Below are 27879 nucleotides of genomic sequence, written 5' to 3'. Positions count from 1 at the left end.
ATGTCGCGGAAGAAGGCGGCTCGCAGCAAGGGCGGCGGCGCCGCGCCCTCAGCCGCGCTGCCCCCCGCCGCCCAGGGACCACCCGGTCGCGCCGCCGCCCCGCGGGGATCCGCGCCCGCCCCGGAGCTGCCCCGCAACGGCGGCGCGGTGGCCGGGCGGCCCTCGCTGAGCAGCAGCGGCGAGTTCTACGATCTCGCCTTCAAGGTGCGGGGGCTGGGGTGGGGGTGAGGGGTGCGGAGGCGTGAGGCCGGTGCCGGTGTCGGTGTCGCTACGGGGTCCGGAGGGTGCGGGTGCGGGTCCGGGTGTGGGTGCAGCCTCCCCGCGGGCCGCCGGAGAAGTTGCCGGGGGTCAGGGTCGGGCGTGCCTCCCGCCCAGCCGCGGCATCCCGACCCTCCTCAGCCCCGGCATCCCGACCCTCTGCTGCCGCCTGGTTGGGGGCTGTGGCGGAAGGTCGGCCCCGGCCGGGCTCCGGGGCGGCAGGGACCGGGCTGTGCTGGGCGGGGGGCTGCCCCTGCGGAGCCCTCGCAGGGGGGCTGGCTCTGCGGGACTTTTGCAAGTGATGCCAAGAGGCTTTCTGCTGGGATGAGTTACCGTAACCTTCTGGGTCCCTTTGAACCACGTAAAAAATGCGGTTGTAGAGCGGGGTGACTGACAGTGTTCCTTGGGTCGCATCGAATCTGCTCCGGCTGCCGTTGAAATGTGTCCAGATTGGGGTTTCTTTTAAGGGTTCAGATGGCTTTTTCTCACCACTTCAGATTCTGGCGAGCGAGTCACCGATCAAGCGTGTTTGCACCCTCTCTCCATCATGCGACCTGATGCGAGCCCAGCCTGAAGCTCGCTTAGCGGTTTTGGCTGAGGCTGCAGTTCAGGGACCCATCTGACTGCATCTCTAACACATCTTCCTAACCGAGCGCGGGGGGTTAAGAGCTTGGAGGAGACGGGTGTTTGCTGTGGCAAGTCCGTTCTTGGCACGCTCCCTCGGAGAGCTGGGTGCCTGTGGCATTTGGCATAAGCATTGGGTAGTTAAGGTTTGGGACGCTGAGTACCAGGTGAGGGGTGTTGAAGAAGTGAATTTGCCTGCTTTTGGAGGTGGTTGGTCCTGATACAGCTGCAGTAACAGTTCAACAGCTTCCCTAAAATGGAGCCATCTCTGGTGTTCATGCTGGTCCTTGGCTCCCTGAGCTTGCCTCTACCTGCCCGTGCTAGGGCTTTCCCTGGGGATTGCCCCGACGGCACAGGGGTGAGCCAGACAGGGTCACAGGCAAGCCCAAACACTCCAGGCAGCTAAAACCTCTGCTAACATTCTGTCTGGTTTTGCACCAGTAGCAGAGAGAAATTGGTTCGTATTAATTAAAAACCTAGTTAATTAAACTTTCTCTTTCCCTTCCCACTCTCCCGAGGCTCCCAAACTGGAGTGGGGAGAAGCTGCCTTGAAGGTTCTCCCTGCTCCAGAACAGAGGGCTGGAAAGTTTATAAGAAATCAATACTACTATTTTGTACTTAGATTGGCTTTTTTTCTCCCTCCTCTTCCCCATGCTTGGTGCAGATGCACCCGTGGGCTCACTGGCTTCCCTAACCCTGCTGTGCCAGAGCTTGGTGTGTGGCTGTTGGGGTGCTCCCGTGGGATACCTGGTTCGGGTCTCTGCAGTGTGGGTGATGGAGCCATGGCTGGATCCCTGCTGCCTGCTCCCCTCCCTGGCAGTGCCCTCCAGCCCCCAAACAAGTTACAGCTGTGCCCCGGGGTTGCTGCCACCTCTCGGGAGGCTGAGCTGCAGTGGCGTTTGCTGCTTCTGATGGCTCCTGCCCCGGTTTGGTGTGACCCAGGGCAGTGCCTGCCTTAAAACTATTTAAATTCGGTCACGGGCTAATGGCTCACGGAAGGCTGATGGCAGAGAGAAAGGAACCCTGCCATGTCAGCAGGAAGCCATGCAGATCGGTGTGGGTGCAGATTCTGCTAACGCAGCTCAGCTGCATGGTCCGGGGTTTCTCGGTGGTGGGAAGTTGTTGTCCCACTGAGGGGAGCAGGGTTGGCAGTCCCCGGGGGGCAGGAGGGCTCAGGAGCGCTCGTGGTTTGAGCACAGGCATCAGGGAGCTGCGTTTGGGAGCAGTTTCAGCCCTGGTTTCTTTGCAGCAGGATGGGTGCCTGTCCCATCCGCACCCAGAGCTGCTGCCGTGTGGGGAAACTGAGGCAGACAGCACTGAGAGCTGCTCCCCCGGCATCCGCTGAGGACCAGGAGGGTGACCATGGGGCTGTGTGGGTCCCACTGAAGGAGTTTGCTCACAGAAGGCAGACCACACTCCTGGAGCTGGTGCTTATGGTTGGGGCCCCTGTGAAGTCTCCCTGTGGGCAGCAGTGCGCACCCAGAAAGCCCCACACATGGCAGGTTGTGGGGTGTCTCGTGGGTGGCAGCTTGCCTTGCCTAGACAGCGCCTCTTGCTCTCCAAGGGGTTGTTGTGCCCCACAGGGCATCTCTTAAGTACTGGTGGGGGGAAGGTGTCTCAAGTTCAGACAGTGCTCAGGGACATGCGTGGTGCAGCGTGGGGAATAATCCCACTGGGGGCCCCTCCTTCCCTTCCCTCACCCTGCCCTGGGTCTGGGGACCTCTCCTTGGACGTGCTTTTCCCCCCTCAAGAAATCAGGATCTCTGGGGATGGCACTTTTGGGATGGAGACAGGTAACAGCAGTGGTGGGGCTTCCTTCCCAAAACCCACTAACACCCCCCACTTTCCTTCCCTCCCAGGTGATGCTGGTGGGTGACTCAGGGGTCGGCAAAACATGCTTGTTGGTGCGGTTCAAAGACGGCGCTTTCCTCGCCGGCAGCTTCATTTCCACGGTGGGAATCGACTTCAGGGTAAGTGCCTGGGGGGCTCCCCTGTCCCCAGCCTGGGGACATGGGTCCCTGCCCACAGGGTCTGGCAGGTGAGTGAACAAAATATTGCTCCAATGACTTAATCCTCCTTGTCCTGACCCATGTCAGCTCCAGCTGGGGACTGGGGCTGAGCAGCTGTCTGAGAGTGGTGGAAGCACAGCAGCCTCTTTGTTACTGCTTTGGGTGAGGGTGAGGGAACATGTCCTTTGCTCTGGGTGCTGGGGGGGATTCAGGTAAGGACAAGAGCTGCAGCCTGGGTGTCTGCCCGGTGAAAGTGTTTCCCTAGGTCAGTGTCTGTGGTTTTAAGAGTCTGTTCTTTCTTTGGTGTCTTTTTAAGGAAACAAACTAAAAACCCCAACAAAACCAAAACTGACACAAAGCAAAATTCCCAGGAAACATCTCCTGAGCACAGTTTTGGGGTGCTGGCGTAGGGGTGCAGGGCCAGGGTGAGAGTTATGTTGAAGGGTGTCTGAGCTTTCAGAGAATAACTTCTGTTGGCAACGACCAGAGCATCCTGCTGCCAGTGCAGGGGGAGCCCCAAGGGCAGAGTGTTGGGGCTGTGTGGCAACATCAAGGACAGCGGGCTCTTGCTTGATAGAGGGGATATTGTAGGGAAAGCGGAGGGGTAGGTTGGAGATGCTCCTCTCCTGCTGTGGGCAGAGCATCCTTTGCCAGGCAGGAATGTCTTAGTGCCAGCCAGGACTCTCAGGCTGGGGGGCCTGCCTGGCGGGGGCTGTGGTCCTGTAGCCCCTGGTGAAAGGAGGCAGCAGTGCTGCTGTGGGCACCCTGGGCTGTGGAACAGACATGCCCAGGGTGGGACAGCAGAGAAACCGCAGGACTGGTGTCTTTACAGAAGTGGCATCAAGGCAAACTTGCAGCAGGCTCTGAAGGGCAAGGAAAGGAGCTTTTGCTACCAAAGCAGCAGCCAGCAGTGTGCCTGGCCAAGGACTGGGTGCTCCCTGTCCCTCACCAGTTCTCCAACCATCCGTTTCCTCCAAACCATGAACTCACCACCCCCTGAGAAGTCTGTCCAGTGCTGCAGTCTCGGGGGGGAGGCTCAGCCCCCAGGAATGGGGACATGCCCTCCCTGTCCCGCTGTCAGGGCACTGACTGTGTCATCTCACCATGGCTTTTGGCTCCGTTTCAGTGGTGGGTTCAGTAAAGTGCTGGTGGTGATGCCATGTGCCAGAGTTCCATCTTCCCAACCACCTTTTCTCAGCAGGATCTTGGCTCTCCCTTGCTTGGAGGATTTCTGGCAATTGGGGGGTCTCTTGTAACTCGCTGTTCTGTTGGTGTGTGAACAGTAACTCGCTGGTACAGCGAGCTGTGGAGGAGATGAGGGATGAAAAGGCTTTGGGAAGAAAGTGATGCTCCTCCCTGCCAATAGGCTTTCAGTGCAGAGTGATGCTGGGGGTGAAGTTGGTAAGTTGAGGTCAGTATCTTTACACAAAGGTAATTACATGGTGTCTCAGGTGCTCTTAAAATGAAAAGCATTTTATTACTGATTGCAGTGATTGATACCGAGGGCAGTCATAAAACCCTGTGACTTATTGATTAGAGCACTGAAATGCCTGCTACTGAGAAGCAATCAAATTAGGGTTAATTTACTCCTGTAATAGAGCTGCTGGAGCTACGTCGGTTTGAAATGGGCAGATTATGCAGTGCTGAAGATCACGTATACGCCCTAAAACTCATTATTATTGTCTTTGTATGGCACTCATAATTCTGGGGGGGACATGGAAATAGTTTTTTGGATTGTACATCTCACTCCTGTGAAGATAACCTTGTTTGCAGGATTGTGATTGTGCCCCTCTCACCATCTGCATCGTGATGCGGGTGAAGCTCTGGGGTGGTGACGCTGGAGGTAACTTCTGCTGCAAGAGCAATTTGAGGCTTAATCTGTGCCTGCTGACAGGACTCTCACACCGTGGCTCCTTTTCCCTGCAATCCCAGAATTTTGGGTCGGGTTTTCCAGGTGAATCAGTCGAGTTTGCAAGCGCAGGCGGCTGTGGTCAGAGCAGGTGGTTGCTCTGGGACTTCCCTGTGTTCTCCTGGGACTGGTGGAAGAGGTGTTGAGGCAGCGTGGGGTGTTGTTTTGGTGCATTGAGCTTTTTTTGGCGGGGTTTGCTGAGCCTCAACGCTGTGGAGACCGCAGGGACCTCCCCAAGGCCAGGGCGTGCGGCAGCTGCGCTCCTGTGCACGTGCGACCTTGCTCTGCCAGGCTGTCTGGGAGCTGCTGGGAGCATGAGCAGAGGCTGGGGGTGTTGTGGAGAAGGAGCTGCCCAGCTCCTGATGTTGTTTTTGGGACTGTCTGCTCCTGTTGATGGTGGCTGCTCTCTGCAAAGCATCCTGGCATGGGATGGAGCCACATTTGGGGGTCAGCCCCCTGTGCCCACCCAGTCGTTCTCTGTCTTCCCTCCCCATCCATCCACTGGTCCCAGCGGCCCCAGGATCAGCAGGTTGGTTTTGAGGGTGTCAGACCATTAGAGCCAGGCAAAGCTATGGCTAATGGTTTATGTAAACCTGCGTGAATGTAAATGAATAGAAACCCATTTAAAATTAATCTGGCATTACAATTCCTAATGGCCCCCTAGGTTTTTTCCCTCCTACTGTTTTATGTTAGGGAGAACCTCTGGCATTGTGTTTGTTTATCATCATCTCTTAAACAAAGAAGGATGTTGATCTAAATAGACTTGGAAAATAAGCCATTGATACTAGGGAAATAAAGATGATTAAAAAATGCTTAAAAATGATACCTCTTGGCTTCTAGCTCTGGAGGCACTGGGCCCTTTGGCTTTCCTTCCTTTGAAGATTGGTTTTATTGGGGGAGCATCTACAGCTCCTTGGGAACGTGCCAGCCCTCACCATTCAGCTGGGGTAGTGCTGGGATGCAGCACAGAGGGTTTGGCTGGGGGTGTGCTGCTGGGGCTAGCAAGGGGGCTCCAGGTGGGGGCTTTGTCTGAGCAAGGGGCTCCCTTGGAGCAACAGAGACTTGTGTCTGAGCTGCTGAGCTGCTTCCCCCTGAGGAGAAAGCCTGGCTTGGGGAGGCAAATCCCTCCTTGCCTCCAGTGTCCTGGTCACAAGCATTGCCTTTGGGGTTTCCTATTGTTGGTAGATAATGGGGAGGCCTTCATTATTCCCTCCCATGAGCTGTGGTGTGCTAAGCAGTAGTGCCAAATCTTCTTCCTTGTCTTCCCTGGGGTTGGAGGGTCTCTGCAGGTCCCTCTGCCTGGGGGCAATGGTTGGCAGATGGCAAGGGCAGGATGGGTCCTGGCTGTGCAGGCAGAGCAGCCATCTGGGGCAGGTCCTGGGTGCTTTTCCAACCTCGTATGCTGGGATTTCAGGAAGAAGGGTCTCCTGGAAAAGAGCAGGTTTAGCACTCGGGGTGTGAATCTCGTTTTTCTCGGTGCTGCTGAAGGCGCTGCCTTCTGCTGTAATTCTGGGAACACCGCAGAAACCTCGACAGAAATTAAAGCTGTGCAGCCAACAGCACTTCTGTCTCGTTGTAACAGCTAAGGAACGGGAGAGACGTCTTGCCAAAGCCGAGAAATCAAAGGGTGACATGAGCCCACGGTGTACCCCCTCCCCAGTAATGGATGGTGCTCACAGCCCGGTGCTATCCCAAGCTTTGCAAGGTCGGTGAGTTAAGATTTTTGTACTAATTGGACCTGAAAGGAGAAGAACATAAAAGAAAAAAAATTAAAGAGGAGCTTTTTCTCCCTGGGAGAAGGTGCTAATGAGCATCTCTGCATTAGCAGGGGAGATGGTTTCTCTGATAGTCAGTGGGATGGAGCCCTAGGGAAGCGCTTTGCTGGCAGAGGTCAGAGCAGGGCACCTCACCTGCCTTTCCTCTGAGGAGTTTGGGGGGGTATCGCCCCTCTCTGCTGCCCCAAGGAGAGGGAGCAAACCCACATCCAGCATGCTTAGGTGCTGCGGGAGGAGGAGGAGGAGAAGAGAGCCAGCCCTGGTGCTTCGGCACAGCTTTGGGCTTCCTGAGCAGCTGGGCGCAGGGAATATTTCCTCTGGCTTTGATGTCCACCAGTTTGCACCATCATGCCAGGAGGGGTTTCCACTGGTCGTTGCTCTGCACAGACCTGCAGCTTTCCCCACCCCTACTCCTCCACAGTCCAGTGTCCTCGGGCGTGAGCGAGCCCAGGGTGGCCGTGCTCCCTGCTCCAACCTTGGCTGTGCCACAGTTAATCTGCACGCTGGGGCGGCTGCTGCGTGCTGTAAATAAAAGCTGTCACTTGTGACCCTGAGCTTTAAGGACTCTTGATTACATTCAGCCCTGTGCTGTTCTGGGGGTAGAATCACTGATACAGAATGCAGCGGGGGGGGGAGGTTTTGCATAAGAGATTTGTTGCATCTCTGTTTATTTTGTGTGGCGTGTGTGTGTGCACCTTCCGTCGGCAAAACAGCAGATGCTGGCTGGCTGCTGACTCCCTCGGCGAGCTTAACTTTGCAGGAGGGATGGAAGGCTTTGTTCCAGCCGTGCAGCGTGTGCAAACGGACACTGGGCACGGTCTGCATTTGGCAAGTGTGGTCCCAGGTCTCCGGGAGGGAGGTGTGGATGCCTGAAGCACCTGCTGGTCCCCAGCGGGTGTCTGCATCCCTGCCCTTGGGGGCGATGCTCCAGCACAGCGTTTGTTCTCTCTTTGAAAGGTTGGTGCAACCTGGAGCGGTCTGAAAGCCAAGGGCTGGCTTTTATCTCAGCAGCTGGCACTGAGCATTAGCAGGGCTAATTTTCTGATGGATCAATCCGGAAAAAGTGGGAGGGGATCTGCTTAGACCAGAAGAAAGAAATGGAAATAAATTAATTCCAGCGTGTCTTTCTATACAAAAATAGCCCTGAACATTCGAGGGAAGGGACTGTGGGCACCGAGCAGAGTGTTCAGGCTCTCCTGTTGGCACACTCTGCTGTGTAGTGTGGTGACGTGTGTGGGGTTGGGCAGGGGGGCTGCTGCAGCCTCTGGTCAGTGGGGTTCGGTTGGTCCCCAGTGTTGCGAGCTGGAGCACCCGGTGGACAGCCCTGGCTCTGTCCCCTTTGCAGGAGTGGTGGCCTTGCCTTGGGAAGGGCATCTCGGTGCTGCCTGGACCTGCCTGTCCCCTCCGGGGCTACTGTGCCAGTGGCAGTGTGGCTCTCCAACCAGCCTGGGCTGGGGATAGTGCAAGGAAGGAGCTGGGTGCAGGTGCTGGCATGGCAGGGTGTGCAGGGGCGTGCCAATGGGCAGGGGCATGCCGCTGTGCCCACCTTGCTCTGCATTTCCAGCAGCTCTCTATCTGAAACCGGCTGGTTCTGCGACTCCTGTTGCCGTATGAATTTCAATAGACGCTGGTAGCTGATTTCATACTTCAATTTCTCACTGTAAGGAAGGCTGGGGGGCTGAATTTGCCTAGAGGAGCTTTTCATGCCCTGCTTTCCACCCCCCCTGCTGCCCAGCGTCAGGGCGCAGGTGAGGTGCAGGCACCGGTGCCGTAGGTGCCAGCAGCAGGTGAGGCAGGTGCTGGAGGGCTTGTGCAGGGAGGGATGGTGTTGTTACCCTCAACACACCTCGATTTTATCAGCTCTTAGGACAGCAGCTTCTCTCCAGCCGCCGCTGGTGCCTGTTCCCTGCCCCCAGGACGGGCTCTCAGGGGGATCCAGCAGCCTCTTCTCCCAGGAACCCAAGCCCGGCTCTGCTTTCGGCTGCCGCTCCCCCCCCTTGCAGAGGGACAGGGCTTTGCAGTCGGTGCAGCCTGTCATTTGCATGCAGGGGCTCAGTTGCCAAGAGATGCTGCGCACAGCGCCCGTGGCGCGCTGCACCCGCTTCCTCACATATGCTAGTATTTTATTCATGTTTCTTTGGGGAGGGGGTGGGAGGAAAAAGCCAAGCCCTCCTCAGTGTGCTCCAGTTCTGCAGCGCACCAGTAAACTGCAGACGCCGGTGTGCTGGTGGTAATCCCAACGGACAACAGGCCTGATTCCCCCGAGGCAATGAGAAATGAGATTAATGCCTTCAAAGCAGATAAAGTGCTTGAGCTGCTCTTTAAATGGGCGGCTGGAATGGCATGGAGACACAGAGCCCGGTTAAGAAAACTCTTTAACCAGTTTGCAGGGTGGCATTAAAGGCACCTGCCCCGCTCCCAGCATGCTGGGGGCTCTCTGTGCCTGGGAAGTACCCCCAGAATAGGTTGGGTGTTTAAGCCACGGGTGAAATTTTGTGCCTGATTCAGGTGACAGCAAGAGGATGCTGGATTTCATGGGAGATGCTCTTGGAAGGGTACCGGTGTCTCCCAGGTCCCTGCAGCAGCCCTGCGTCCCAGTGCGTGCCAACAGCCACCAACCCCACGGGTCTGTCCTGGTCTGGGATGGTTGGAAGAGGAGGTGTTGTTAGCTCAGGCTGAGGGCAGGAGCCCTGAGCTGCTTGGGAGCTGCGCAGCCAGGGTGCGGGCATGGAAAAAACACCCTTGGGAGCTGCTGGTGGAAGGAGGGAGGATGTCATCTGCTTCTCTACCCTCCTCGTTAGAGCTGTCAGAGCTCAGACCCCTGTTAGGGGATGTGCCCAGCGTGGTGGCTGGTGCAATTCCAGTAGATCTCCGGCCTGCTGGAAACCTCTGTGGGAAGTAGGAGCTTCCCAGGCCCCGCAGCATCTGACCAGCATGTTCCTTAACCCTTTCATTTCTTTCCCAGGTGAGTTGTGCTGCAGTGCTGAGGTGGGTTGAGAAGCAGTGCCTGGGCAGGGGTGCTGTCACTGCAGTGTCCCCTCACTGAGCTGGGCCACCATCAGGCACAGTCCTGGCTCTGTGGATGCACAGGGCTGGTGATGTGTGTGTTCTCTGTCCTCAGTGGGGGGATGGCACCAGGCTGTGGGGTTGCTGCCTGCGCTCCCAGAGCCCTCCCATGCCTTCCTCTTATTCCATTTTCCCCTCAGCAGCAGGGAGGAGGAGGTGTTGGCTTTGCACGTCGTACGCTATACGAGTTGTCAGTGGTAGCTCAGCAGCTGTGCTTCCAAGTGCCCTGCAAGGTCCCCACAGACAGGTGGGTCTCAGTGTGGGGTGATGGATCTGCTTGTGTGAGCATCCTCACTGCAGCACCCACCTCCTGTGTGGGTGGTGGGTGCCATGAAGCTGCCCGTGGGGCAGCTGGAGGCATTTCCCCGTGTTCTCTGACAGTTTAGCAGCTTCCCTGAGAAGGAGCATTGTGTGGAGGAGCAGGGTGCTGGGTGGAGGCCATGGGCACATGGATGTTGTGTGTCTGCTCCTCTCTGGATGGTGCCAGCTGAGTAACTGGCCCTGGGAAGGCCAGTTTGGGTGCTGGAGCATCAGCTGCCCTGGTGCAGAGCTACGCTGGGTCTGCTTATGGTGCCAGGACCTGTGAGGGAGTGCTTTATAACTGGTGAAACGTTTAAACGGGCCTGGAGTAACTCTAAATGGTTTGAATATTTAATGGAATACATTTGGCTTCATTTCACTTTCATCCTTTATTTGCAATAAAATACTGAATTGGACTGTGCAGGATCGGGTTGTCCTTTGAAAGTGGAGGGGAGATGGCTGAGCTGGTGAGGGCAGGCGGGCTTTGGGGTGCCTCTGCCCCCCACTGGTGCCCCTGTGATGTGGGTATTTAGGGGCAGCCCTGCCCCATGACTCACTTTGTTCATCCCCCCTCACCCCCCCTGAGTACCTCCCAAGCCCTTGCTGCCTTTCCACTGAGCCACTGACTCATTTTGTTACTGCTGATTAATTGTTTGCCCCCAGCAGCCTCCAGTTTATCCCTAGAATGGATGCTGGCAGTCTCTGTGTGCATGTGGGGAAGGGCAAGGTGCCAGTCCTGGGTCCAGCAGCGCTGGGGAGGGCTACAGTGGGATGTTGCTGCCTGTCCCGAGAAGCTGGTGCAGGGAAAGCCACCTCTGGCTGAGCCTGGGGGGTGCTGACTGCACATTGTCCTTCCCCAAACACCACCTGCCAGGTGGATGGGAGCTGTGTTTGCTGGGGAAGGAGCTGGCAGCACGGTGTGTGTCTGAGCAATTGTCCATTCATCCTTGGCTGAGTGATGATGGGGACGCACATGCTGGTTCCTCTGGTGATGGGGAATTTGGGGATTGAGGGTTTGTTCACCCACAGAACCTCTGGAAGCAAAATATTGGGTTGTCCTGGGGGTGGGTGAGGGATGCAGCGAGCTGGGGGACCCAGGGTGGCTGCTGGTGGGGAGCTCTCGGGGGAGAGGAGAGCAGGTGGGGCGGCACTGGGAGCTGTGGAGTTCCTACATAGGGCAACGCTGGTGGCACCATGGGGACATCCCTGCCCCGGAGCATGACACTGGCTCAGTGCTGTGCCATTGTATGCCCACGGCAGGGAAGAGCTGGGGTGATGCTCACCTTGCTGTGGGGCTTCTGGCTGTGCTCACAGCCCAGCAAAAGGGGAGTGAAGCCAAGGTGCTTCTGTACGTGGCGCTGGCCAGGTCTGAGAAGGGTGGAGCTGCCCCTGCTCCCCTGGCAGGGGATCTCCAGCAGAGTGGTGTAATTCATGCAGCAGCACTTCTAATCCGGGCTAAGCACCGAGTCATCGCCTTGAAGGATTGCAGAACCTCTCAGAGGCAACAGCAAATATTTCATCTTTATGCCTCCGTTGGAAAAAGTTATTCCTTCCCAATCATGTCCTGGGGGCTTGTGCTCCTTCAGCTTTAAAGGGTGATGCCCATCGCCCTGATCTGCAGCCATCCCAGGGCAAGAAACAGCCCAGTGGGGGTCTGGGTCTTGGTGATGCTTTGGGGCTTCACGCTGGGGAGATGGTCGTGTTGCAGACGTGGTGGTTATGAGGTCTGTGCTGCCCACATGCAGGAAAGGTTGATTCTAGAGGTTGTGAGACCGGCAGCGCTTCTCTGAGGGCGCAGCTGGTCCTGTTGGGAACATCTGGATGGATTTTGTTTCATTTTGTATGGGTTTTTAAATATTTAACTTGCTGGAAGGAGGCAGTGGTGGGAAGCCGTGCCCAGCTGCATCCATGCATCCAAACCCTCCTGGGTTAGACACCCCAAAGCCATCTACCTACGGTGAGCCCAGAGCTCCCCAGCCCTGGTTCAGCCTGCCCCTGTCTGAGGATGTTTTCCTCCTTCCCGTCCAGCCTTGATGTTCCTGCGCCCAAGTGACGCTCTGGGGAGATGGAGCCTTCGGCTTTTCCAGCGTTGCTTGCGCGGGTGTCGCCACAGCAACCGTGCGGCCGCCTTCCCCCTCCCGCCGGCGAACGCCGCGTCCGGCACGCACCGTTTTATGGCATTAACATGGTCATTAACATGGTCATTAACAGAGCCACCCTGAGCCGCTGCCGCTTGGGATGTAGGATGTGTGCTGGGGGGGGTTGGGGTGGTGGCAGAGGAGGAGTTGGGGTCCTGGCTGATGCTTCTGCCCCTCGTTACTAACAATGAAGCTGGACAGACCTCGACTCCTGGTGTGCTCATGACAGGGAGAGCTGTTGGTGTCAGCACTCATGTGCCCCTTTGCTCTCAACCTCGAAACAGCCCCCAGTTACTAGTTTTTCCCCTCCCCAAAGTCAAATGCAGTACGCTGCTGGATGCACCCCAGGAGCCCCAGCCCCTCTGGGGAGCACAGAGCCCGCTAGCCATGACCTTGCCCCTCTGTTGGATGGTGATGCTGAGTTTGGTTTTGAGTCGCCAGGGTTTGCTTCGTGGGCAGCAGGTCCCCAGCAGTGCCTCCGCACCTCGCTGCTTTCCCTGAGCCGATGACTAAGAAAAACACAACTGTGTGGCTGGATGAATAATTCAGCCCAGCCTCCTTGCTGGGGATGTGGTAGTGAAGACCTTGTCCAGGTCAGAGGGGGCTGGTCCCACGGTGAGCGACAGAGATTTGGCCCCCCAAGGTGATGCAGAGCCGGCCCTGTCCCTTTCCTGGGTGCACAGGGAGCCCTTCCTGATGGCTGGGCAGCCGGATGGCTGGGCTTTAATTTGTTGTGGGTTTCCCCCCACCACCACCACCACCCCAGTGTTAAGCACACTCAGCTCTTGGGAGCTGCAGGGAAGCAGCTGTTTCTCCCGGGTGGTGGCTGAGGGAGGACAGCACCGTTTCCCCTGCACGGCCGGGCCCTTGTTCTCCCACCCCACCGGTTGCAAAGCCCCCCCCCCCCCTCCGTGAGCTCCCCGCTGTTGGCGTCGCCCCGTTTCCCACACGCCTCAGCGGAAACGCCGGGGGATTGTTGCTACTCTCAGCAGCAATTTTTAGAGCCCGGCGCGGGTTTTGGCAGCGGCGTTGGCCAGCCCACGCAGCCCCGAGCAGCGCCAGCCTCGGGGAAGGACTGGCAGCCCTGCCAGGCTGGCGGGGACCCAGCTTTCTGGGGGTGAGCCTGGCGTGCCATGTGCCAGGGCACCAGAGCGGCTGGGTACGCTGCTCCGGGCTGGGCAGAGACCCTGGTGCTGTGTCGGACATGCTGCCTCATGAGAGTCACTGGGTGCGTTTATTCTGGGCTGGAACCGTGTGGTCTTGGGTGTTTTCATAAGGGTTGAGGGGCCTTGGGGTGTTGCGTGGTCATGGCATGGGTCAGCACACAGAGGGAGCAGGATCAGGGCTGCGAAGCATCTCAAGCTGTTGTGCCGTGAGTGTGGGCTTCCTTGGGCTCCCGTGAGTCAATGCTTTGTGGAAGAGCAGCGTTCCAGGGAGATCACACGTCACAGGTTTCAGATGAGTGGGCTTTTTTTTTTCCTCTAAGTGCCCACCCACAAGTGGCCTGAAGCCAGCCCCAAGCAGCACGAATGGTGCCGGGTCCTGAGCCCCATGGGCACACTCCTCCTGCTCCCAGAGCCATGGGGAAGGTCAGCTCCTTTCCTAGACCTGCTGTGTTTTGCTGAAGTGGGTTGGGGAAACGTGATGGGACCAGAGCGGGGCTGGGAATTGCTTCCCAGTGCATCCTTCTGCACTGTGCCTGGGAGAAGGGCTGGCTATGGGGCATCCCTGCCCTTCGTTGCCATGGGGTTCCCTTGCAGCCCATCCCTACAGAGCATTGCTGTGATGCGGGCACAACAGCCCTGTGGCAGGCAGCGGTGGCAGAACTGGGGGGGGGGGCTGGAGCCCTAAGTGTGGTGACCCCACCTGTGTGTGCCTGAGATCACAGGTCTGTGCTGTGATGAGGGGTAATGAAAGGAGGAGCCTGTCCTCCCTGCCCTGAGCCTGCTGCCTGGGGTAAGTGGTGCTGGACCGAATGGCAGCACGCTCCAGGGCACTCACTCCTGGGGCTTCCCTGAGCTGCAGGGATGGGAACACCTGAAGCATGCCAGCAGGACAATGCTGGAGCATGATCTGCCCTGGGGGGTGATGAGTGCTCCCAGGCCCCAGCTTTGTGCCCACCGCTCCGCTGCAGCGGCTCTCCCGAGGGCTCTGCTGGGAACCAGCTCCTGCAGCATCGCTGTGCTCTGTGATGTGGGATGTGAACTGGAATCAGAGGGATGCTGGCTGTGGTCCTGAGTGCTGCGGTGGTGGCAGACCTCAGAGAGCAGCTCCGAGAGCACTGAATTTAGTCAAGGACAAGGAGCTGAACTTGGAGATCTGGGTGTCGCTGTGACAGGGGTGTGTGCCCTGCCCCATGTCGGGGTGAATCACAGCTCGGCGGGGTGGCTCCCAGCAGGGCTGGGGCTCTGCAAGTGGGATTGCAGTTCAGCCCGAACTTTCTTAAATACATTAACAAGCTGCACTTATAAATGTGCATGAATTAATGTGAAAAGTGCTCGGCGATGCCTAAAATAACTTTGTTCCCAAGCAAGCGTTAATACACGGCAGATGTGTTTCTCCCTCCCAAGCAGTACACACGTGAGTGAGGTCAAATTTCTCCCAAAAGCTCAGCGCTGGCAGAGCTGTGGGGCCTTGGGAGCTGCTGGGGGAGAGCAGCTGGGAGCAGTGCAGCTTTGGGGGGTGACCGGGTCCCCAGGCTGAGCTTGGCACAGAGGTGGAAATCCTCTCCCAAGGACCCCGGTGCTTCCAGCCTGAGTGCTTGGCTGTGGTCGGGCTGTCTGAGGGATATTGATGGAACAAAAAAACCCCAAAATCAAGGCAACTGTTTGTGGGTTATGGTTTGGTTTTATTTGCAAAAAGGGGCTTGTCCTTCCAGGCCAGGGCTCCCCGTGCTAGGTGTCCCCATGCTAGGTGTCTCCTGCCATCAGCCTTGCTGCTGCATGGCTGCATTGGGACCAGACCAGTTAAACACCTCCTGAGCAGGGATGTGCTGGAAATGAGATGACTGCTGCAGGGCTTAAACCTGATTCCCAGGACCCGGCTCCCAGCACAACTGGGCTGAGGCAAAATCACGTCCCCTCTCTCGGGGGTGGCTCCCTCAGGGGGCTCATCCCATTCATCACCCTTGTCAGGAGCAGAGGATGGAGACCGTGGGGACGGGGCACACAGCCTGGTGCTGGCTGTGCTCACTGGGGCTTCGATGGGGTGAGGCATGGGGTGCAAGCCCAAGGAGGCTGGGAGCAGTGATGCTGCAGAGCACAGCTCACAGCAGGGCTGCCCAGCTCGGCTGCAGCTCCTGCTGCTCCAGCACCCTGCCAACTGCTGTGATGGGAGTACTGGGCGCAGCAGCATTTCTGACATGAAGACTGGCTTCTTTGACATAAAAACTGATGCAAGGCTTTATTTCCCCCCTGGAGTAGAGTAAACAATTCCCCGTGTAACAGTAATTGATGACCCATTTTTCATTCTCATGGCATTGACAGGCGCTGGGTTTGCTGTAAATGAGAAATGATATTGCAATAAATGCTTTGTAGAGATTCTTGTTCTGCTTTGCAGCACGGTATGTCCTTGATGAGGAAAATGAAGATAAATATGTTGAGTGCCACATTACTTATTCTCAGTATTGGCACGGATCTGCGTGAGCCAGCTCTGCCCCCTTTGTTTCCAAGGCTGCCTGGTTTAGAAGCATGGGTATTTTTTAAAATCTCTCTTCTATTATAAAATAGGGAAAAAGGAGGATGAAGGGGTGAGTGATGCACCCTGGGGTGGTGGGAGAGCTGCTGCCGACCATCCCTGGGTGGGGAGTAGGGATGTGGCTGTGGGCTCCATCTGCTCCCGGGACTCGACTGGGCGTTGGGAGCTGTGGGGCTGGGCTGCAGCTTCCCTGCTGACTTCAGTTCTTTGGTGGCTCTGGTCTCCGGGATGGCTGCAGCAGATCTTACCCTGTGGATTTACAAGGGCAGAAAATCCAGTTTCCCTGACTGCCAGTGGGGCCCAGGCACAGGCTTGATCCAGTGTGGTGGGGATGTCTGCAAGACTCATGCAGCCACATCTCCAACGTGTTGGGACGAGCCTGAGCAGCCCCATTGGGCTTAAAAACATCAATAGTCTTGAGTCTTGTCTGCCTCTTTGAGGAATGGTGCCCATGATCATCCCTGGGCCACTGACCTTCTGGGGAGGGAAAGCATCGCCGAGCTGGTACCGCTCCACCAGCGCCAGGAGCCGAGTGGCTGCGAGACGTGGCTGCCATGGGCGATGCTGAGAAGCACAGCGCTCCTTTATGTTAAAATACATGATCCTCAGCAGATCCTCTTACCCCTAATCTGTCCCTAAACCAGGATTCTCTAATTCTTGCCAGAAAAACCTTTTATGTGCAGGCTGATGTGAATAGGAGATGATAAGTCACTAATTCTTCAGCGCGTCTGCTCTAACAAGAGCCCTGACTCTTATCTCCTGTGGGGCTGGCAGCCAGGGAGATGTTAATTGTGCTTTAATGTAGCATACATGGCTCTTGACAAAGACTAGTGCTGCAGACATCCCTGGGGCGGTGCTGGGTGCGGGGAAGGGGCTGAGATGCCCAGGGAGGGTGAGGGACTCTGCAGGGCAGCGCAGAGGGTCCGTGCCCACCTGGAGACCCCAGGTTGGGGTGATTTATATAAGGTAGGGCTTGTGGCTTCTCCTGTTTGCCTGCAGCGTGTGGGGCAGGTTGTGCCCTAGCCAGGACCTGGTGTGCAGGGGGAGAGGGGACACGGTGGAGTGACCCCTGAAAGGAGGTGGGTGGAGGGGATGCAGGGCTGGCTGCCTCAGTGGAGCAGATCAGAGGTGCTGTCTGGTGTGAGGTGCTGTGTTAATCTGCTTTTCTTGGGGGTCTGCTGTGGAAATGAGCAGTGAGCACCGACATGCTGCTGTTTCTGAAAGGATCTTGGCACCGGGGATCATTGGCTGGCTCTGGAGCATCTCTGGCTGCAGGCAGGAGCATGCGAGTCCTGGAGGGGAAAAAAACCCCAACCTAGACCCAAGGCAGAAGTTTCTATTTTTAGCTGTGGAGTGCAAATGCACAGTGCTGCCGAGGAAATTAATCACCTGCCCTGGGAGATGAATGGTCGGGTTTTCTCTCCGAGCAGAAGATTTATGGGTGGAGGCAGAGGGATCCGTGGCAGGGTGTCCTGGCTGCCTGGGTCTCCCTCAGGACATGTGCCAGGGCCGCGGGGCACGTTGCCTGTGGTGGCACAGCAGAGATGTGTTTGTTGCTGCTCCACAGCTGAGGAGGAGGATGTCCATTGAAGCTGCTTCCCAGCTGCTGAGCCATCCTCTAGCGTGGCTGGAGCAGGAGTGTGTCCAGCCGCACCGGCTCTCCATCCAGCCCACGTCCCTGCCCTGCTGTCCCAGCAGCTTTCTGCAGGCTCCAGCACGGCACTGGGCTGTTCCCTCCCTTTTCTTGCAGGGGATGTGCTCCCAAAACACTTTCCCCCTAACCTGGGGGTGGTGGGCTGTCTGGCTGTGTTCTCCATCCAGGCGCCGCGGGGCCGGGAGCAACATCTGCGCTGCCCAGGGATGGGTGATGGGCAGGGCAGCCCCACCATAATGGGCTCTGAGAGCTTGCGTGGAGTGGAGATAAGAGCTCAGCGCTGCTCTGGTGTCTGCTCACGCTTGCTGAAACGTAAATATTTGTTCCTGGTTACCGTTTATCTCACTGAACAGATCTTGCCTGTGGAAGTGCAGATCCTTGTGCAATATCAGCCTCCCGCTCCCTTCGCTTCTGTTACCCCCAGCAGAAATAATGGGACGATTTAAAATCAGCTGCTGCCAGGGCAGTTCCTCCAACAAAAGCTCTGGGCAGCTTTTTCCTCTGAGTTGGGTCCATCAGCCACACTCAGGGCTCCTGCCTGTGGCTCTGTCATGCCGGGATGCTGGGCGCAGATGCAGGGCACAGCTGCTGTTCTGGCTGATGGACCCCACGGTGGGGGGATTGCAAAGCCAAAAGCTGCTGGGTGCTGCCCTGGGGGCCCTGGGCTTGTGCCGAGCTGCTGTTGCTCTCAGGTTGTGCACAGGCTGTAAATAATGCAGACCTGGAGAGTCGGGAAAGCTCCAGCTCCTCTCCCAGAGACTGCTTGGACGGTCCTTGCTCCGAGCCAGACCTTGTTGCTGTGCCCCAGCCTCCCAGCCCCCCGTGTCTGGGCACCCTGTGGGCCAGTGTCATTGGTTTGTGTGGGGTTTTTTCCCCATTTTCCCAAATGAAAATGAAATTTTCTCATTTTCAGTCTCAAAATTTGGCGGTTTTAGTTATAAGAGACCAAGTTTTTAGAGAACTGCTTGTACTGAGGGAGCAGGAGGGGGCTGCTCTCTGAGCCCTGACCTTGGCACAGGGCTGGGCTGTCCCTGAGCCAGGCTCTGTGGCTGGAGAAGATGCTGAGCTGCCAGGACCAGCTTGCTGGCAGCAGCACACGCGCGTGTGGGAAAACTTCAGGGGTTTAATGAGTAAATTTAATGCAGTGTCCTGCTGTTTTGGGCAGATTTCCATATTGATCCTTAATCTATTTTTGTGGCTGCTTTTGGAGGTGGTGATTTCTTGTCTGTCTGCTATGGCTCCATCACAACTGCATCCCAGCTCCTCCCGGCACAGGAGCATTTGTGCTCGTGGAGGCAGGGGCTCTCCAGATTTTCCTGAGTGGGAATTTGGATCCATGTCCTTTCTTGGCACGTGGTCCCCCCAGCATCTTTGCAGCCAGCTTGCCCATTGCTGTTTTCCTCCTGGCTTCCTAAAAATAAAGGATGCCCCAATCTATCGCCCATTCCCTTTGTGCTCCTGAGTAGCGATGGGGTCCTGGCAGCCCCCCTGCCCCTGGCTGGCGTGTGACACTGCAGCCCTAATGATCTTTGGTGGGCGGCTGTGCTGTCAGGCCTGCAGCCCGCAGCAGAGCCGTTACTGCTGCTAATTAACTCAGCCAGTGCCCCAGCCGCCTTCGGTCGGGTTTGATGTACACTCACTAATGCAATTCTTTCCCCTTCCCGCAGAACTCGCCCCCGGTCAGCTGGAGGGGCTGCCTCCAAAGTGCACTAATAACATTTGGGGCTTGGGTTTTTTTAGTTTTCCATTGTAAAAAATGGAGAGAGGGATGGCTGGGGGCCAGACCCCCCCCCCATCTCTGGGAACCAGCCTGCTGGGGTGGCCATGGGCACCGGCAGCAGTGACAGGGCTGGGTGGCCTCAGTCCCTGCCCAGACGCCACAGCTCCCAGGCTCTTGTCTCCCACTCTCCAAACAACGACCCCAAAAGTTTGGGGAGGAGTGGGGCTGTGGGGCAAGCACAGCAGGGCCCCTCAGCTGGTTCCCAAATGCTGCCTGTCCCATCTCCCTGCTTTGGGGCTGTGCATGCTGGGCTGCATCCATGCTACGTGGTGCCGTGCCCCATGCAAGGGGATGCTCTGGTGGGTGTCGGTGGGTGCTCCCAGGCAGCACCATTTGCACCAGCATCCATCAGGGGCACTGGGAGCCATGGTGAGGAGTTCCCATGGCTGGAGCCTGAATGGTGTCAGCAAGCGGCTTTCCACTTGTCGGGTTAATTGTGAAGCGACTTAATCCATGTATCCAATTTAGTTTTTAAGGCTTAAATTAATGAGCTAATGCGTGGAAGAGTTGGGGAACAGCAGGGCTGTCGTGCCATTGCTGACCCTGGGTTACGCCGCATGGGCGCTCGGGTGCCTGGGGATGGGCTGGGATGTGCCTGTCGCTCCCATTGTGCTTCACCAATCCCACAGGGACCCCATGGACCAGGGGAGTGGCATTGCTCCCATCACAGCCACTCACCAGCTGATGCGGGGACACCCTGATTTGGTGGGAGCATTACCCGCCACGGGGTGCATGTTTTGGGGAGCAGCACCCTTTCTCCTTGTCACTGGCACTTTTTTTCCCTCTCTGCTTCCATATGGCCATTCCAGTCCTGTGGCCTCTGGGCAGGATCACACCTCGTGCTGGGGCTGCGGCCAGCGGGGCCGTTGGTGTGTGGATAACGCTGCTTTTAATTGAGGACCATCTGCACTTGGTAATTTAATTTGTTCTGCATCTGCAAGGTTCCAGCTTTATTTATCTGACGTCCTGAGGATTATTTAACTTATGAGCATCATGTTCCTCCAACAAAGGCACTGGGGGCGTTCCACTGCAGCCCCTGCTAAGAGGTATTTCAATAACATTGTCAAAGCCCTGGGAAAAAGGACACATAAAACCCAAAATTGCAAAGGGCAAGAGCAGAGGGGAGTTGCAGGGAGAGCTTTTCTGCCCGCTTTTGCATAGCAGGGGGCCTGCTGTTGAGTTGTACCCCCTTATGTTAAACTGTACAAGGTGAAGAAACAACCAGCCCCATCATTGTGACCCGGCCTGGCAGTGTATTTCGTGTCGCAGTGCGCTGACACACGGCGTCTTTTGTCTTTGGATGGTTATTAGTCGTGAACCCCGCCGACTGGTGCCTTTGAAAGGCTGTGGGTATGGCACTGAACAGCAGCTCCTTAAAGCATAATGATACTTGGAGGCTGGGAAGGCTGTTAGCCATGGTACGGGGGAAGACTTGGGCATCTGGCTCACGTGGCACCAACGGGAGCCGCCGTGTGCTGCCTGTGGCAGCTCCTGCCTTTTCCCACCCCATTCCTCCCACCTTCTCCTCGGCTTCTTCACCTGTTCTGCAGCTGCCCTGGGCTGGGGGCTGGCAGGGATGCTGCTCCAGACACCTTCACCCATGTCTCCTGCCCGCAGGAGCATCTCTGCAGATTCCCACCCTCAAGTGCTGCTCTCTTCCACACCAAACCCCCAGGGAATCTGCTTTGTTTTCCCCAGCCCAGTCCAGCAGCACCTGGATCCACATGCAGCCTTTAATTAGGCTTAAGCATCGCCCCCCCCCCCCTAAAATGTAGGTCAGTCGTAATTAGCGTTGCATCCTGCTGTGGCCAGCTTTGCTTTTAATTAAGCTCCTTAAGTGGAGGTCGATGCATGAGGTGTGCAGTGTCAGAGCTTCAGATTTTTTGGTTGCTCACCAGATGCTTTGTGGTCATCTGAGCTCTACGTTTGGGGCCAGGGCCATGTTCTCCCTCCTTCCCTCCTTCCCTCCTTCCCTCCTTCCCTCCTTCCCTCCTTCCCTCCTTCCCTCCTTCCCTCCTTCCCTCCTTCCCTCCTTCCCTCCTTCCCTCCTTCCCTCCTTCCCATGGTGGCCTGTCACCATAGAAGCACAGCCACACTGGGGACATGACCACATCCCTGGGCACAGCCATCCCTCAGCAGCTCTCCTCCAAGCTGGAGGTGCAGGCTGGGGTCTGCAGGGGCAAGGGCACTCGTTTGGTACGTTTTTTAACGTGAAGCTCCTAGTGTCATTGTCCTTTGTCATCACCCATCACACCAAGTGTCCTCATCCCCTGTGAGCAGCGCTCTGGGGCCAGCAGGGACGCAGGTGACATCAGCAGGTGGTTGTCACCAGCTGGGGACGGTGTTTGGAGGAGCATCATGCTGGTGCAGAGCCCAGAGCTCCCAGCCCCTCTGCTCTGCAGCTCTGGTGCGGCACTGGGACCCGTGGTTGGACCCAGGGGTTTTGCAGAGCAGACTGAGCGCAGAAACTGGATCTTCTGCAGGAAGGAAATCTCCATCCATCTCACCTGCAAACCAGGCAAATCCCATCCGCTGGGATGATGGCAAAGGCACAGCTCCTCCAGTCAGGCTTTCTAGGAGCTGTTTGCTGTGGCGTGTGCTTTGCATCCCGGGACAGCTCGCCTGGTGCGGCCACACTCACCCAGCAGCCAGCGTGTGGAGGTGCCCAGGGGCCGGGCAGCACATCCCAGCAGTGGAACCTTCAGTTTTAAGCACCTCAAGCCTTCAGCAGCCCCAGCTTCGCATCCCGGGGGGACCCTCAGCTCCGTGCTGGGGACACGGTGAGCCAGGGCCGAGCCCCAGCCGGTTTCCCGCGCGTTGGGCTCCCCACGCCTGCCTATTTTTACTGTTCCAGGGCTGTGAATCACTCTGCTCCCTCGTCTCAGTCGCTGCCTTTGAAGGTATTTATAAACCACCATCGTCTCTCCTGCGCCTGCTTTAGCAGACTGTGTAAATTTAGCGATCTGGCTCACTTCTGCCCTCTCCTCCCTGCCCATATCCTTGCTGTTTGGTGAGTATAGATGTGCAGGAGCTGAGATGCTCCCTCTGCCCTAATTAAACATCAGACCAGAAAAGAGCAGCCCCACAGGAGCTGCGCTGGCAGGGTGATGCCAGGCACTGGCATCCTGAGGTGCTTGGTGCTGATCCTGGTGGGATGTGCAGGGATGGCCCTTCGCACTGTTTGCCTGGGAGCTGCTGGCGTGTCCGGTGCTGGGGGTGAGCCAGGGCAGAGCCTGTGTTCCTGCCAGTCGGTGCCAGGGAAGGCAGGGAATGGTATTGAGCCAGCAGAGCCCATCAGGGTAGCCCTGGCCATCCCATAGCTGTGTGCCTGGGAAAGGGAGAGCACCCCACTGCCTGCTCCAGAGCAAAGGGATTGAAATCGGGCATCACCAGAGCAGCAACCGGCTGCCCCATCCCGCTGGTGCGCAGCTCCCTGGCTGTGTTGTCATCACGTCCTACTGATTACTGTGCTAATTTCTGTGGATTGAGCAGGCAAATTAATCTCTTCTCTTCTCTTTTCCCCTGGGAGTGCTGGATCGTTAGGATTGGGTTTCATTAAAGCTTGGAGAGCCTGGCAGTGGCTCTGGGATGCGGTCAGGATCCATCCCTTGCCCTCACTGGCCGGCACAGCAGCATCACCTGGGTGGTCACAGAGTTTTATGTTGGCTTTGGGGAAAACCCTGTGGGGCAGCGTGGAGGGGCACTGCCCACCCCACCCCTCAAACTTGAGCTCACTGGGAGAAAACTGGGTAAAAGCAGCAGGAAACAGAGTTATTTTTAAGTTGCTGAGTGAATATGGAGTAGTTGGCTGTGTCTTTTGAAGGCCGTTAAGATGGGATGCCGGTGCTCATTAATTTATTGCCAGAGGTCTTCCAGCCCGAGCCACACACCGCACTAAATCAGCCTGGCAGACAGGAGGGTTGAAGTATCCAAATAGCTGTAGCTTACAGTGGGTGCAAGGAAGGATCCTGTGGTTGGGCCATGGTGCAAATGGCTCCAGCAGGCACTGGGACTAGTTTAAAAAGTGGAGAGAGGAGATCAGCCCGAGGGCTTTGGGGGCATCTATCTCCCCAGGGTCCTCGGTGTCCTGCAGCCATGCTCGCCCCTCACTGCCCTTTCTCTTCTCTTTCAGAATAAGGTGCTGACGGTGGATGGGGTGAAGGTGAAGCTGCAGGTATGTCCCCGTGGTCCCGGTAGCAGGTCTCTCACTCCCACCCCCTACCCAGGGTGTTCAGGGCTGGGAGCATCCCAGAAGCAGGACCCCCATCCTTTGCCATGGTGTCTCCCACTGCAGGATGGTTGCACAAGCCCTTTCAGCTGCTCTGTGCCCTCAGTGGGAGCCTGCTCGAGTCTGGGAGCTGGGTTGGCCCTGGTGATCCCCATCCTAGCCTGCCTGCATCCTTGCTGGTAACTGCAGCTGGAGGCGATGGGACCGGGATTTGCCCGGTGTTTCCAGGCATCTCGTGCTTTGGGAGAGCCAGAGGATGGTGTGAGGGACACAGATCCTCTGGAGGGATCCACATCCCTTGCCTCTGCCTATATCCAGCCCGTGGATGCATGGAAGATTTCGTGTCCCCCACAGCCAGAGCCACGCTGGTCTCCCAAGACACCTTCCCCCCCCCCCCCCCCCATTTCTCCAACCCCTTTGCTGAGAGCTCAGTAACACCATTAGTGCTGCCCTTCCCCCGACAGCTGCATGGCACTCTGCAAGCCTGTCACAGCATTAAACCCAGAGAAATTAAATCAGTGGGGCCCCACGCACCCATCTCTGGGTGGATGTGCCGAGTGAGGGACACATCGAGAGCCCTTTCTCCACCTGATGAGGAGTGGGGAGCTGCTGCTTCAATATTTAGTGCTCTGGTCGTTTTTCCCATCACTGCCCCCACTTCCTGGGGTGGAACTGTGCTGCTCGGTTTGGTGTTGGTTTTGGTGCTGGCTGGGTCCCTCAGCCTGCGTGTTGGCAGGTCGTGGGTGACCCTCCTTGCTCCCATCTGCCTTCCAGATTTGGGACACAGCCGGGCAGGAGCGTTTCCGCAGCGTCACACATGCCTACTACAGGGATGCCCATGGTAAGTATGGCCACCTCTGCTTCCCAGGGGGGCAGCATCCTCCCTCCTTCCCTCCCTCCTTCCAGCGTTTTGGTACCCTGGGCTGTGACTCCAGGAAGCAGCGGCCAAGGATGGAGGAGTCTCTGCATGTTGAGAGGCAAAACCATGCGTCTGAGGCATGGGCTGCAGTGGATTTAAGCACCTGGCTTTAGATTTCACACCACATCCCCAGGTGTGACTGGCAGTGGGACATGTGCTGCCTCAGGGAACCACACAGAGCAAGCTCTGAGCCGTGGGCTCTGCTTGCCCGTGCTCCAGCCAGGCACCAGCACTAATGCTCCATCACTCTCTCCACAGCCCTGCTCCTGCTCTACGATGTCACCAACAAAGCATCCTTCGACAACATCCAGGTACAGCAGCACACAGCTCTGTCCCTGCCGTGCAAGCGGCTTGGATCAGCCCTGGGGAGGGGGGTTGTGCCGCGGGAGGTGCACGTCAGGGCTGTGGTTAATGCTGAGCGCCTGTCTGATGGCAGGTCTGTCTAGGAGGACACCAGAGGACACACAGGAAAGGTTTTCCCTTTCCCAGCAAATAAACTGGGCGACGGATTCACTTCACTGGCAGGTCTACACTGTGTGTAGTTACAGTGCTGGCTGGAGAACTCGCTCCAGCAAAGGAGTGTAGGCAGCTTTACCAAGTGAGGTGCTCCTTGGTACTCCTCTGCACCTTCAGGTCCTGATGGGTCAGGCCTGGGGGGGCTGCATTGCCCCCACCCACCTCAGTGTCAAACCCAGGCAGAGGAGGGGACTGCAGGAAGACCTGGCCTCACCAGTACGTGTGTGTGTGTGTGTGTGTGTGTGTGTGTGTGTGTGTGTGAGTCAGTGTGTGTGTGTATCCCCCTGCCTGCCAGACCCAAGCACGCTGTTCACCAGAGGAGCAATTAGCCCTGAATGAACAGGATGTAATTGCTTGTGTCCCAGCCCCAGAGAACACTGTGTGCACCGGCGGTGAGCTGGCTGTGCATCCACACAGACACCCTGCCCCGCACAGACACCCTGCTCTACACAGACACCCTGCCCCGCACAGACACCCTGCCCCGCACAGACACCCTGCTCCACACAGACACCCTGCCCCGCACAGACACCCTGCTCCACACAGACACCCTGCCCCCCACAGACACCCTGCCCCGCACAGACACCCTGCTCTACACAGACACCCTGCCCCGCACAGACACCCTGCCCCACACAGACACCCTGCCCCCCACAGACACCCTGCCCCCCACAGACACCCTGCCCCGCACAGACACCCTGCCCCCCACAGACACCCTGCCCCCCACAGACACCCTGCTCTACACAGACACCCTGCCCCGCACAGACACCCTGCTCCGCACAGACACCCAGCCCCACACAGACACCCTGCCCCACAGCATGGGAGGTGCCCTGCCAGCATTCACACCTCAGGTGGGGAAGGGGGGCTGGGAGCATGGCCCTGGGAGCAAGGAATGGGCATCCAGGGGGAGTGCGAGGTGCTGGGAAGAGGGGTGGAGGGGAGCAGTGCCAGAAGGGAGCTAAGGGGGGTGTCAGGAGTGACTGAGTGTCCCTTAGACCAACCTATCCATTGAGTTGAGAACCCCAAGCCTAGTGGGGTGTGATGGTGTCCCCGGGCTGTGTCTGCATGCAGTGGGTTTCTGCTTCAATCCTGAATCATCCCTCCCTTTCCTGGTCAGTGCAGGATGCTGCTGGCTGGGGAGGAGTGGTGGAGCAGGACACTTGCCATGAGCCCAGGCTTGGCAGTGTTCAGAGCCAGGGCATGGGAGGCAGCAAGCGGCCGCTCACACTGTGGGGTCAGGGATTGCAGGGAATTAGGGCAGGTTTGATTAGATTAGGCTGGATTAGAGGGCAGGGAAACCACCCCATGGCTTGGGGAGGCAGGTTCAGCTGCCAGCAGAGACAAGTGTGCTCAGCACAGGGCAGCACATCAGGCCCCAGGCATGGGGCAGAGCCTGGAGCAAACCTTGGATTTACCTTCCAAAAGGAGGTGTAGTCTTAATGTCCCAAATGAGGAGGGGTGTTGGGTTAAAGTCCTGCAAGTGCCTGTGGTCAGATGGAGCGAGCAGTGGGGTTGAAAGGCTGCTGGTACCCCTGAGAATAGAGGCTTGGTCAGCAACGCTGGGTGCCAGGCTTGCCAGGCAAAGCGGGTCCCCCTGAATGCTGAATCAAGGGGGATCTGTGGGACCATCTGGTTCCTGCCTGCAGCACCCACCCTACACAGCTGAGTTTCTGAGCTGGGCTTTTCCTTTTGCATCTGATCCCTATCCACCTCCTCCCTGTGCCCACCTAACACCCCCCAGCATTGCTCAGGGATGGCAGTGTTCCCCATGGAGGATGCCCAGGACTGGGGCAGTCCTTCATCTTCCTCCTCCTCCTGCTAACCCCTCTCTAACCCATCTCTCTCTGGCTGTCTCTCCCCAGGCTTGGCTGACAGAGATTCACGAATATGCGCAGCAAGACGTGGTCCTCATGTTACTGGGAAACAAGGTGAGCCTGGCCCCACAGCTTTGCCAGACCCTCCTCTTCCTCCCTGTGATGGAGCTGTGCTGCAGCCTCGGGCAGGGGAGCTTGGGAGGGCACAAGGGGATGTGGGGGCTGCCTACTGCTGACCTTCCAAATCATCCCAAATTGCTCTTTCCCGTTACTGTCGGCAGGTGGATTCAGCCCAGGACAGGGTGGTGAAAAGGGAAGATGGAGAGAAATTAGCCAAGGTAGGTGAGGGTGTCTGTCTGCTGCGCCAGAGTCGGTTGTTGCATGTTCTGATGGGGGATGTGCGAGTAGAAGGGCTTGTAACTGATAATGTGAAATGGTTAACTGGAGACCAGCCTGACCAGAAACATGTCTGGGAGCACTTGGCTTTTCTCCCTGTGTCTTGCTCCCTTCTTCCTCTTCATCTGCTCTTCTATCTCTAAGCTTCCACTCACATTTTCACTTCTTTGACCTCAAAAATGATTTTGGAAGGTGTGTAAGAAGTTGTGAACCCTCACTCAGCTTTTCCAGCCCACTGTGGTAGACACCCCCCTCCTCCCTGGGCAGGGTCTGAGCTCCTGCAGCAGGCACTGGTGTTACCAGGGCTGCTGGGGCTGGGTCTGAGCCGGGCATTCCCAAGCCCCCAGGGACACTCCAGGTGGTGTTCCTGACACCTGTGTTTCTTGTCCCACAGGAGTATGGTGTGCCCTTTATGGAGACCAGTGCGAAAAGTGGCCTCAACGTTGAATTAGCATTCACAGCCATTGCAAAGTAAGTGACTGGTGCACCTCTGGGCATGTGCTGAGCACCTCTCCTGGTGGGGAGAGGGGACAGCAGTCTTGAGATAAAAGCTGGCACTGTCACCCCCCTTTCCATTCCAGCATCACCTTCAGCTCTTGTGGTGATGCTGCCCCAAACCACTTTGAGCAAGCTGAGTTGACTGAGCTCAGGAGGAGGCAGTGTGGGCAGCAGAGTAACCTGTTTTTTTCCCCTTCCCCAGGGAACTGAAGCACAGGTCCATGAAGCTGCCCAACGAGCCCAAATTCAAGCTCCACGACTACGTGAAGAAGGAAGTGAGAGGCTCGGGCTGCTGCCGGTCCTAA

General features: G+C 57.3%; 1 protein-coding gene across 1 annotated transcript; it reads left to right on the top strand.

Moving 5' to 3' along the window:
* Positions 1-27879, top strand: RAB26 (RAB26, member RAS oncogene family; the record flags this gene model as incomplete). Its single annotated transcript, XM_084271202.1, has 9 exons — positions 1-204; positions 2742-2852; positions 23342-23383; positions 24212-24278; positions 24615-24667; positions 26729-26794; positions 26962-27018; positions 27471-27547; positions 27777-27879. The coding sequence occupies 9 exons, from the start codon at positions 1-3 to the stop codon at positions 27877-27879; spliced, it is 780 nt and encodes a 259-aa protein (XP_084127328.1).

Source organism: Gallinula chloropus (assembly GCF_964237585.1).
Source record: "Gallinula chloropus genome assembly, chromosome: 15".
Classification (NCBI taxonomy): domain Eukaryota; kingdom Metazoa; phylum Chordata; class Aves; order Gruiformes; family Rallidae; genus Gallinula; species Gallinula chloropus.
The sequence above is the reverse complement of the archived record's forward strand: the minus strand, read 5'-3'. Positions and strand labels throughout refer to the sequence as shown.